Source organism: Podarcis bocagei (genome assembly GCF_964188305.1).
Source record: "Podarcis bocagei genome assembly, chromosome: 1".
NCBI lineage: Eukaryota > Metazoa > Chordata > Lepidosauria > Squamata > Lacertidae > Podarcis > Podarcis bocagei.
In genome coordinates this window covers 33,451,736-33,464,546 of record NC_138125.1, presented here as the reverse complement: position 1 = coordinate 33,464,546, position 12,811 = coordinate 33,451,736, and the positions used below count along the sequence as shown (strand labels likewise).

Below are 12,811 nucleotides of genomic sequence, written 5' to 3'. Positions count from 1 at the left end.
AAATGTTGCAGGGAGAGTGCTAAGCAGGGCTGGGCCTTGAGAACATACATTTCCAGGCTGAATTCCAAGTGCTGATCACCACCTTTAAAGCCATAAGAGGAGTACGGAACCCTTTCAATATAATCCATTCCCACCTGGACAACTTTTGTGGGTCACATGAGGTCATGGGGGGCGGCTCCCCTTGCATGTTTCAACACACCTTTAATCCAAGATACACTTGGGGCAACATGAGAGAGGCCAGGATCTGGACTTAAACCCTTTTTGTTTAGGTAGGCATTTAAATTCGCTTAGCTAATTATTCTTGGTTTTGGCCTGTTCACTTACGTATTTTGATCATGTTATTTGTTTGTTTGGTGAGCGAACTTGGAAAGGTAGGATCTAGAACTTTCAATACCTTAAATTTATTCCAACCAACAAGTATAGCATATATAATATATGTATGTGTTTGCAGGCACACAATGAAGTCAGAACCATAGAATTCTAGAGCTGGTAGGGAGCCTGAAGACCATCTTCTGGTTCAACCCCGTTCCATAAAACAATATTTCTTTAATATCTCAAAAGCTGTGAAGGGGGAAGCCGGTTAAATGAGGGATACAACCTGACTAAGGTATTTCAGTCATTTAATCATGAGTTCACCCATTAAGCTATTAATTTAAAATTGCAGATGGGGAAAAAATGTTTTGATCATGCAAAGGGTTGGATTCAGAGTTTCAGACTTCAGGTAGTCATGCTTAGTCTTGATGGGACTTGTTAGGCATGGCTAACTTGTCCTAATGAATCTGATGGGACTAAACCATGACTAATTTTGTCTGGTTGCAATTTTTGCTTTTAGTTTAGGCCTGTTTTAACACGTGTCTTTATCGTAAAGGCAGTCCCTCCTATAAAAATATAAAAGAACGCCTTTCAAAGACTGGCCTCGTCATCTGCAGTTTTTAGAAGTATTTGCATTAAAAACAAATTTAAAAGTGTCATCTAGAGAGCCAGTGTGGTGTAGTGGTTAAGAGCAGTAATCCCATAATCTGGGGAACCGGGTTCGCGTCTCCGCTCCTCCACATGCAGCTGCTGGGTGACCTTGGGCCAGTCACACTTCTTTGAAGTCTCTCAGCCCCACTCACCTCACAGAGTGTTTGTTGTGGGGGAGGAAGGGAAAGGAGATTGTTAGCCGCTTTGAGACTCCTGAAGGGGAGTGAAAGGCGGGATATCAAATCCAAACTCTTCTTCTTCTTCTTCTAATTAATCATTCTAATTAATCAATTAGACATTATAGCTCCAGTTCAGAGAATAGCTGAGTGCCTCATATATATGCACAGATCTTGTCAAACCCATCTCTAGATCAACGCTTGGAACAAATTTTGCATTGTTATATCCAAGTACGGCAAAACTAACCAGATATTAGAGCTTGAAATTTAATCAAGGTTTTCATTCCATCTTTACAAACTTGTAAGCTTCATCTTCCTTGAAACACACAGTAACTTAGCGACTACCAAAAAAGAAAAAAAAAGCAAGATATACAGCAGACACTGGCTATTGGTCATACTTGAAAATTTGTGTTTTAAACTATATGGCATTTTATACAATATAGGACAGCTTCAATAAACTACAGATATAAATAAAATATACATTTTATTTGTCATTTTACAAGGCAGGAAGCTGGTTCTGTACATGTGCTATATCTTCTGTATCATCACCTGAAATTTGCCTGTAAAGAAAGAAAATTATCATAACATCCATCTTACCAAGGAGAAACAACTCTTCCTGTAGTTAAAAGCGGTATGGGTACATGTACTTTATTACAGTGGTGCCTCGCAAGACGAAATTAATTCGTTCCGCGAGTTTTTTCGTCTAGCAAATTTTTCGTCTTGCGAGGCACGGTGTCGGAAAAGTTTTGGAAAAGCTTCAAAAATCACCAAAAACCTCAAAAAAGGCTACCACACCGCGTTCTATGAGTTGCTCCTCGAAGTCAAGTCACAACTGTATTAATGGTGTTAAGAAAAAGGAAACAAACTTGCAAAAAACGCAAGACGTTTTCGTCTTGCGAAGCAAGCCCATAGGGAAATTCGTCTTGCGAAGCAGCTCAAAAACCGCAAAACCCTTTCGTCTAGCGAGTTTTTCATCTTGCGAGGCATTCGTCTTGCGGGGCACCACTGTATAGCCTCCAATAGCAGTAAGTCAAGGGTGTGGAACCTCTGGTCCACAAGACAAATTAAGCATTGGGAGGGGGGGTCCCAATTGTGTGCTCCCAATTGTTCTTTGACAAGGAGGCTTCCTGTCAGCACCAATGCAGCCGATCCCAAAACAGAGCTAGCTGTAAGTGCAGAACAGCTGAGCAGTACTGTCAAGGAAATACTTCCTTCACCTGTATGGTTTGACTTCAAACCATGCAGGCAAAGCAAAATGCTCCATCTGATGCCATGGTGACATCAGGTGACTGACAGGTGGGTAACCATCTGCCAGCCTGTCGGAAGTTAACTGTAGGTTTGTGGCGAAAATCGAGATTCAGCCCCCTGGCTGGATCCAGTTCCCTACCCTGATTGTTAGCTAGATTTAACAAAAATCTCTCTAACTTTCTGTATTAGGAGGTAGTTTTGACATATTTTAAAAAACCAATTACCATTTACCAGTGCAATCAGGTTTCTAGTCAGATGTCCTATTCAGTTCTGTAAGCCTTACTCCCACTTAAGTAGGTACAGAACTGAAATCCAAGTTTCACCCTGGGTCTCCGTTTGAGTAGCTAGCTAAAAGTTACTACCACCATTTATTTCAGACATGTCTGAAGATACAACGCCAAAATCCTATGCAGGTTTCCTCAGAAGTAAATCCCACTGTGTTCAATGGGGTTCGCTCCCCTGTAAGTGGATTTAGAATTACAGTCTTACAGAGAAATCCTACAGTACTGCCACTTCCTAAAGTCTTGCTGGGCTCATGCTGACCAGGGTGGCTTTTTGCCTTTCCTCCATTTTGCTTCTTCAAAAATAAATAAATAAATAAATAAACATGAGGTAAAATAACTCCACCATAGATCCATGTAATTTATATAATATTGCTCCCTTGTTGGAAGAATGAGATGGCTTGGGATCCGATGGATTCAAGGCCTTTTCTGACTCTCTTCAGCCACTCTTGTATTTCCAGAACTGCAGCCACACTTGGCTTGGCTTGACACAGAGAGGGGAAAATCAAGCAATTTAGTGTGGCATCTGTGTGTTAGGGCTTGAAAAACCCCATGTATCTAGAGCAAAGTCTGTATCCAGTTAGGCATGCAGGTCTCTAACTAGAAATTCGTAAGACAGCTAACCCACCACCCAACACATTTCCCCCTACTTACCGTATATACTCAAGTATAAGCCGATTTTTTCAACACATTTTTTATGCTGGAAAAGCCGCCCTGGCTTATACTCAAGTGAGGCGGCAGCGGGACGAGTGGCCCGAAAGGAGCCCTTTTGAGCGTCTCGTTCCTCCTCCTCCACTTTTGCCACTGTCAGCGGCGGCGGTGGAGGAACCAGCAGCCCTAAACGTTCAGGCTGCTCCTTCCTCCTCCACTGCCTTTGCCACTGGAGGAGGAGGAACGAGCAGCCCAAAAGCAGCCCTTTCGGGCTGCTCGTTCTTCCGCCGCCACTGCCGCCACCACCAGGTTTGTGGTGTGGTGAACCAGCTTATACTCGAGTCAATAAGTTTCCCCCGTTTTTTGTTCTAAAATTAGGTGCCTCAGCTTATATTCGGGTCGGCTTATACTCGAGTATATACAGTAAGTCACCTATACGTTTTTGCAACCTATACCCAAGGCTGGCTTTATCAGATGCTGGTGGGCAGGGGGCAACAGTGAGGTGTAGAAGGCGGGGTTTGTGTTTGCCCTGTGTCCTACCCTCCCTATTCGATACTAGGCTGCTGCTCACAGATGCAGCAGGGGGGGAAACAGTACCAGCTGCGTTCCTGGAATGAATTGGGAGCGATGGGAAGTCCCATCGTGTCCTCCACCACAGACTGCAAAATAGCTTGGCTACAACAAGCTATTTTAAGAGCAACCATCTCAATTTTGCTAAAATCGGCATAGGCGCCGACTCCATGGGGCTTGAGGGGGCTCGAGCCCCCTCAAAAAATTTTTTTGGGGGGCTCAGCCCCCCCAATAATCTCAGGCGGGCGCCCTTCCAGCAGAGCGCCGCCGCCGTCCCCCGCCTCCTCCTTCGCCAGCCAGCCAGCCGCGCGCCCTAATCGGAGAGCCCCGGCTGGAAATCCCGCGAGAACAGGGGAATCCCGACTGGCCACACCTCCCAGCCAGCCAATCGGCTGGCTGGGGGGCGTGGCTTGCCCTATTTAGGGCCGGAGCCACTTTATTTGCATATTCATGAGCTTATTTATTATTCATGAGCTTTCCCGGCCCCCCCCCCAATATTTTTTCTAAGTCCGCGTCCCTGAAAATCGGTCATTTGTCTCACCAACTTTATATTAAGCGGCAGAGACAATTGGCACACATACTTCACCAAGAAGAAGAGTACTTACATGCAGGCATTGTTGAAACCTCGGCGGTCACGATGCTCTTTATTCCCAAGTTTGATAAAGCGCCTCTAATTAATCCACAAGTAAATGCCAAGTACTGTGGTGGGAAAGACCCATACATTAAGTCAAACAAAACGACATTCTGATAATTTATATACCGTATTTTTCACCCCATAGGACACTCCGTCCCATAGGACGCACCTAGTTTTTTGAGGGGGAAATAAAGGGGGGGAAATTCCCTTTATTTCCCCCCCAAAAGCAGGTCGGGGAAACAGAACCAGGTCGAGGAACAGCGGGATGGCGGCGCTGCGCCTCCCTGCTGTCCCCCGAGCTTGTGGGGCTGGCCGATGTCTGCCCCGCGCGAGGGGCGCTCTGCATCAGGGCGCCCCCCTGCAGGACCAGCAGGCTGCTATCCGCAGCGTGGGGAGCCTTGCCGGGAAGTCCGGCAAGGCTCCCCACGCTGCGGATGTCTGCCTGGCGAGGGGGGCGCTCTGCTTCAGGGCGCTCCGCCCGCCGGGCGGCAGGCTGCTATCCGCAGCCTAGACATCCCTGCCGGACCTCCCGTAGGGCTACCTAGGCTGCGGATGTGTTCCTGAAGCCTGGAGAGCGAGAGGGGTCGGTGCGCACCGACCCCTCTCGCTCTCCAAGCTTCAGCAAAAGCCTGCATTCGCCCCATAGGACGCACCCAGATTTCCCCTTCATTTTTGGAGGGGAAAAAGTGCGTCCTATAGAGCGAAAAATACGGTAGTTCTCACATTACACTGTTGAAAGTTCTTTAAACTTGTGCCGAGGAATTTAATGTTCAACGCTGTTTTCAAAGAGGAGGCCTCTTTATGCAATACAATCATCTATTCTGGAGGTTATAATAACTTAATAATAATTTATTATTTATTATTACCGTATTTTTCACCCTATAGGACGCACCGGCCCATAGGACGCACCTAGATTTTTTTTTGGGGGGGGGGAAATAAAGGAAAAAAATTTATTCCCCCCCCCCAGGCGCGGGGCTGGGGAAGCTCGGGCTTTGGCAGCTTTGGCATCGCTCTGGGAGCTTGCGGGGCTGGAGGAGGGGAAAGCCCTCCGCCAGCCTTCTAGCCAAGTCGGGGGACAGCGCGAAAGGCGCGCTGCGCCTCTCCCGCTGTCCCCCGAGTTTGCGGGGCTGGCGACGGGGAGGAGCAGGCTTCTCCCCCCCACCAGCCTTCTAACCAAGTCAGGGTACAGAGGGAAAGGCGCGCTGTGCCTCTCCCGCTGTCCCCCGAGTTTGCGGGGCTGGCGACGGGGAGGAGCAGGCTTCTCCCCCCCCGCCAGCCTTCTAGCCAAGTCGGGGGACAGCGGGAAAGGCGCGCTGCGCCTCTCCCGCTGTCCCCCGAGTTTGCGGGGCTGGCGACGGGCCTCTCCTGAAGCCTGGAGAGCAAGAGGGGTCGGTGCGCACCGACCCCTCTTGCTCTCCAGGCTTCAGCGAAAGCCTGCATTCGCCCCATAAGACGCACACACATTTCCCCTTCATTTTTGGAGGGGAAAAAGTGTGTCCTATAGGGCGAAAAATACGGTATTTATACCCCGCCCATCTGGCTGGGTTTCCCCAGAACATGGATAACTGTGGCCAGTCTCTTCGTCTAGGAAGGGGTGCAACTGGTGCGCTAGTTGTAGCTGGTAGAAAGGGCAAAATGTCATGGAAGCATCTGAAGGCAACCCTGTATCAGGAAATATCTAATGTTTTACAATATTTTTGTGTGTTGTCAGCCACCCAGAGTGGCCGGGGAAAGCCAACCAGATGACTGGGGTATAAATAACAAAAATTAATTAATTAATTATTGGCACTTGGCTCTCCCTTCAGTGAAAAAAAAAAAGATCAACCCTCCAAGGTATGAATTTCATTATTTAAGCAGTGTGTTAACCATGTCGAGAGCAGCTTAAAGACACTTCCATGCAGGAAGTGGGGAAAGAGGGCCCACAGTAATATGTGATCTATCTATCTATCTATCTATCTATCTATCTATCTATCTCGAGGATACTTCTTTAATACTAGCATGTGCACATGTGGATCTGACAGCTAGAATGCAATCAACTGATAGAATACTGCTATAAAAGAGTTTGCTTCCCCTCCAACGTTTATCTGTCAAACTTGCAAAAATTCATATTAACACAGAATAAATATATGACAATATAAAGTAACTGTGAACATCAAGTGCATGGAGAAGATAACACAATTGCAAGACCACTCCTGCTGCTCTCCCCTGCTCCATACATGTAAGGAATATACAGTCATACCTCGGGATAAATATGCTTCAAGATAAGTATTTTCGGGTTGTGCTCCGTGGCGACCCGGAAGTAACGGAGCACATTAATTCCAGGTTTCGCCGCTCGCGCATGCACAGACGGTCAAAATGACATCACATGCATGCGCTGAAGCAGCGAAACATGACCCGCGCATACGTGTCTTACATTCTATTCAGGATGCGAACGGGGCTCCGGAATGGATCCCGTTCGCATCCCAAGGTACCACTGTATTGCAACTCCATGAAGAAATTTGGTTTTGAAGGTGCTCTTATGAACTACGTAAGATATAGTTAATTATACAAGCCTTAGGAGCGTGCTCCAAATACTGTTTTCCAGCAGACATCTGAGTCAGGAGACGGAACTTGTTATCCTGTAGTACATAGATGCCCTGCAAAACATGAATAACAGTTATAGTTATATCCTGCCTTTTCCTTGGTTATTCATGCAAGAATCATTTATTAATGTTGTAACCCCGCTAGGTAATTTTCATCGAAAAAGCTAGTTACAGAGTACGTGCAAATGCATGCAGTATACTTTATTTTCCTACCAAATGCAGTCTGGTCAATTAAACTGCAATCATCCCAGCTAGTCACTTTGAAAGAAAGGCTAGGTTAATGGCAAACATCTTTCTCCCCAGGAAGTTAACTTCTGTGCAAATATGGTTACTAGCTAGATTGTTTTATTACGTATGCATGTTAATCATTCATTCATCCTTTCAAATCCTGCCTTTCAAGATAAAATCTTCCCAAGACAGTGTACAATATTAACAACAATAAAAACAGCAAAAACAAAATGGAAGAAACACCATAGAATAAATCTGTATTGTTTAGCTACACACGTTACCCTTATGGAATTCTCTTTACAGCACAAGGTGGCTGGCATATGATCCTAGCAAAATTATTCTGAAATAAGAACCTAATTAGAATCAGAACAAAATGTGATGCATCCCTTGCTTATTTTAAACTGCAAGTGGAAAAATACCATTTGAATATTCTCACATATGAAAATACCCTGCAGAAAGAAAACTAGAGTGTCAATAAGGTGTGTCAATTGTTCACCTTTTTACTGCTTTCTACATACGAAGACCTTATTTATAATCATACAGCCCCATCTGTAGTACAATCCAAGCAAATGCTTCGTTGTGCAATTGTGCTGACAGAGCTGAGGTATACTAGATCCCAATTGTTTTAATTCCAGACAGAATCCAAATTTATATTAACGTATTTGAATGTCAATAATGTACAATTATGTATAATTTCTTCCCCGCCCACTTGGCACTGATATGCAACATGACTGACAACTCTACAAGTTTAGTTTCTTACAGTACCTGATGGTTGGTCCTGAGGTTATCAATTTGCTTTTTGAATACAGTAGTCCAAAAATCTTTGCAGATAAACTTCATTATATCCAGTTCATCTTTGAATCTGGCAGTATCTTTTGTAAACCTAAGAGAAAACAATTAAAAGTAGTGGCATTTAATTAGCTGCATGCACGTGATGCACTGAGGGGGCATAAGTCATTAGCAGAATAAAAGGTGCCAGTTTCAGTCCATGGCATCTGCAGTTTAAAGAACAGATTAAGTAAAAAATGATGAGAATGGCCCTGAGGCCCCAAAAAGTCACTGCCAGTCTGAGTACGCAACACTGGACTAGAAGGACAAGTTATCTGACCTGACATAAGGCAGATTTCTAGTTTCTAATTTTGCCAATGATTTATTCAATTTATGAGCTAGCTTCCCACAAAAATTTCAAAGTGACTTCCAAAAATTAAAAACTGAAAACCCAATAAGTTAAAAACAGAAACAATATAGACAAAAAGGTTGTCAATCCATAAAACAAATTCCTCCACCCCACTATGACTTGAAACTACAACTACAAATAATTATTACAAATCTTGGCACAAGAAAGAAGAAGAAGAAGAAGAGTTTGGATTTGATATCCCGCCTTTCACTCCCCTTCAGGAGTCTCAAAGCGGCTAACATTGTGCAAGAAAGGTCTTACACAAGCAGAAAAAACACTTCCACTTAGTACAAGGCAGCGCCACTTAATTCCCTTGATTTTCCCATCACGTTGCAGCCACTAAAGTTTGTGTGGGGCATCTTTAAAAGCAACATATACTGAATTTACACATGATATAAGGACACCAGGAAACCTGCTGGAATATTTGCAACTCTGCAGGAAAATAATGGGTCAAGAGAGAAGCTAAACATGCCACTCACCTTTCTATTAATCCCTGTCCTACTCGAAAACCCATATTTTCCAGTTTTGAGATGCATCGTCCATTTTCCTGTAAGGTATAATAAAGGCAATCTTGTGTGTGTACAAAGAACACCCCACAAACCGCAATAACTTATGCAAATCTATTTCAAAGTTATACTTTAAGCTTTCTTCTTCCACACTTTTCACATGCCTGTAATCAAAAGGCAGTTGGTTGTGACACTCAACATACCTAGAATAGTGAATTTGCAGCAACAGACAGAAACACATTTGTTTTTCTCTTTTCAACTCCTGATAAACAGTTTGGCAGTCCTGAGATCTACCCACTCCTGTTTTAACATCATAGAAGAAAGGTCTTTCCAAAGCACTGGAATACCAAAGATCATATATTAAAGAGTCACATTAACGTCAACCCCTGGGGACAGAAATGGAATTACAGGCAACCCTGTATTTATGCGCATTCAATATGTGTGCAACCACGCACGTGCGCATCATGATGAACCTAGAAGTGACCCGAAAACATCACAAAAAGTCACATAAAGGGGTAGGGTGTTTGCAGGCTTTATGGCGTTTCAAATATACACAATTTCACTGATGCACGCTCGGAACATAACCCCTGCGTAAATGCGGGTGTGTGTGTGTGTGCCTGTGTTCAAAAACCCAACCCCCAAATTTTGATTATTATTGGTAGTCTGCCACTAGAAGGGAAGAGAGTCAATATATTTATTATAGCATGAAAACTTAGAAAACAATGAATTGTTTGGTAAAACAAATACACAAGGCTATGTGACTAAGAATGTACACCAAATGCAAACGGAGGATCCTAATTGAACAAAACCAAAAGCTAATTTGTTTAGTTAGGCTGCAATCAGAAGGCCACAGTGAAACCAGTAGGCGTGGTTCCTGGGTTTTTTAGATATCGTTTTATACACGATATATATATATATATATATATATATATATATATATGCGCATGTGTGTGTGTGTATTTGTATATATGTATATGTATAAAATATATTTTCAGCAAAAAATGTAACACAAAAGCTTCCCTGTTTCCCTCTCCTTTCCCTTCTGGAACAGATGATAATACCCTTGTTCGTGAACTCAGATGCCAGTCACTGGAATACATTAGAAACTCTTATAAAAGGGTAACAGAAAGCAATTCTCCATACATTCTTTCCAATTCTTTGCTATGAACTCAGGTATACAAGCTAAGCACAAAAATTGATTAGTTAATGTTTAGTTGCCATTTTGGGGTAAGATGGCTCTAATGTCTTTTCCCCCCCAATAATGGACTGACTGTGATGGATTATCTGGCTAGTTCAGATCACTAGCTTGAGCTAGATTAAGAACTTTGAGAACTTAAATAAGAAAAGTTGCTTGATCCAGGGACCTTCCAGATATATATTGGCCTATTCCAACCTCTTTTTCTTAATGGTGACACAGACCATTCGTGAAGACAAGCCATGACAAACTATAACATTATTCCCTGCTCCTGCTCAGGCGGCACAGTAAAAGCATTTTGGTTCCTGAAATTCATTCCAATTGTGAAGATAAAATATAACCGATAGAATTCTACAGGATGTGTTGTTATAGTTATGTGAAAACAGGCAAGATCCGAGGATCCCCAGGCATGCACCTCCAGGTGGTGGATCTTCACTTGGTCGCAAGTACTTGATAGCCAGGTGCAAAATGTGCCTGGCTAATTTCAAACTGGCTATGAGTAGCCGTGCAGCCCCCAACAGAAAAGTAGTAAGTTCCTTGCATTGCAGTAGGACCAATTTCTGACCGATGTCTGAAGCAACAGAGGCTGTCAGGAGCTCAGCCTACACTCGAGTAGGACTCTGGCAGAGACACATGCCCGACTGGCATCTTCCCTCCCTCCTGGTCCATCGTTCGGGAGCTTCATAAGCTTTTTTCAGCCCAAACATCACAGCGACCGATGCCAACCGACACCAGCACACTTAGGGATCTGCAGAGTTCGTGCACCTTGCGCGACAGACCACAGCAACTCAGCATTTTGGCTAATCTACTTTATTTACATATAAACACACATGGAGCACTGCAACATGGCATCCTCTCTCTCTAGCATCAGACAGCAAAGAGAAAAAGAACAAAGGACAATAGTCCAACTTCAAAAACACAGTAACACAAACATCCTGTTTCCTTCACTTCCCATTCTGAGTCAAAACATATACCGTCATGTGAAAGACAACAACACCATGACTGCAATCATAGAGCAGGAATTCTTACAGAAACCCCTAGTCAGTCATTCATCTATTTCCCACCCTTCACTCTAAGGTCTCGGGGCAGGTTACAGCATTAAAACACAATATGAAAAACAATTTAAAACAACTTGCAACCATAAAAATAAGCTGGGTCCTACAAACATACACTTTGAGACACTCTTTGTAATTTTATAATCTGAAGTACTTGAAGTGGAATAAAAAAAGCAGTAGTTAGGGTTTCATCCCACTACAAGTACTGCTGAATTCAGACTCCAGATGTGCTTAATAAACACACTAATTTAATTTCAAACAGTCTGTCCTAACTGAATTATGGATAATGTTGTGTCGTCCTAATCCTGCCCATTTTAAAACGCCTATGCTGTTTCTAAAGTTAAGGACACGTTACACTAAAGATGATAGGAATTTCTGAAGCATTTTAAAAAGTTATATGCAAACACAAAGCATGCTGTTGCAGGGGGGGAAACCCATTGTATTAGTGCATGGGTCTAAGGCCCAGGGGCCGGATCCGGCCCAATCGCCTTCTAAATCCAGCCTGCGGGTGATCCGGGAATCAGCGTGTTTTTACATGAATAGAATGCGTTCTTTTATTTAAAATGCATCTCTGGGTTATTTGTGGGGCATAGGAATTAGTTCATTATTATTATTTTTCAAAATATAGTCCAGCCCCCCACAAGGTCTGAGGGACAGTGGACCGGCCCCCTGCTGAAAAAGTTTGCTGACCCCTGTATTAGTGGGTCAAAGGGAATGTAATAAACATTTTTAATTTAGATCATCCCTAGTTTACTTGGTACATACTGTATGTGATGCTTATCACATTTCTCTCGAGCAGTCTGTTCATGTTCATCACTGGACTCGCCCATAACCAGCCCCAAACCTGGATACTGAACACGGACTAATCTGTTCAGACGCCAGAAACCCTTGGCCAGGCCTTCAAACAACCACAGCGCTTTAAGGGGAAGAGATTTCGAAACCAGAGACTCCATTAGGAGGCTCTGGGTAGGAGAAGGCATTCCGGATTTAGGGAAGCTTCGTTTAAATAAAAGGAATATAAAAAAGGGACCCTCCTCGGGCCACAGCGCCGGCTGCGCCGTCCCCCGAGCTCCGCCTCTCTCCCTTCCCTCCGAGGGGAAGCGCCGGGATCCCTCCCCGGAGCCGCCAGAGCAACCCCCGCTCACCCCATCGCCCTGCTCGGCGGCGCGGTACAGCCCGGACACCATCTCGTTGTGCAGCAGCAGGAAGAGCGCCTCGTCCGCCATCTCCGACTTGTTCATGCCGGGAAGATCCCGGGCAGAAGGGAACGAGGACCAGGCCCACCCGCTCTTCGCCGGGGCCGAGCCGAGCCGAGTCCCTCCTTCAATCCAGAGGCGGAGCTGCCCAGGCAACAACCGGCAGCTGCTTCTGGGGCGGAGCTCCGGGGAGTCCCCGCCTCGGCGCTCGGTGGTTTGCGGGCGCCTGTGGGAGCGATCTCGGGCACTGGGATGCTGCTCTCCCTTGTCCGTTTGGAAGCGAAGGTGCGGCGGGCTCACGGCTACGTTGAAGATGTCATGGAGTTCTACTCAGTATTGATCCAGATTC

The 12,811-nt window shown here is 44.7% G+C and overlaps 1 protein-coding gene across 1 annotated transcript; it reads right to left on the bottom strand.

Annotated features, from left to right (window-relative positions):
* Nucleotides 1-1,392: 1,392 nt before the first annotated feature.
* On the bottom strand, nucleotides 1,393-12,762 carry TRAPPC6B (trafficking protein particle complex subunit 6B). Its single transcript, XM_081210604.1, has 6 exons — nucleotides 12,412-12,762; nucleotides 8,990-9,057; nucleotides 8,099-8,216; nucleotides 7,076-7,159; nucleotides 4,495-4,588; nucleotides 1,393-1,699 (listed from the first exon to the last, which is right to left on the bottom strand). Exons 1-6 carry the CDS (start codon nucleotides 12,505-12,507, stop codon nucleotides 1,668-1,670), a joined length of 492 nt encoding a protein of 163 aa, XP_081066730.1. The 5' UTR covers nucleotides 12,508-12,762; the 3' UTR covers nucleotides 1,393-1,667.
* Between the last annotated feature and the right edge of the window lie 49 nt (nucleotides 12,763-12,811).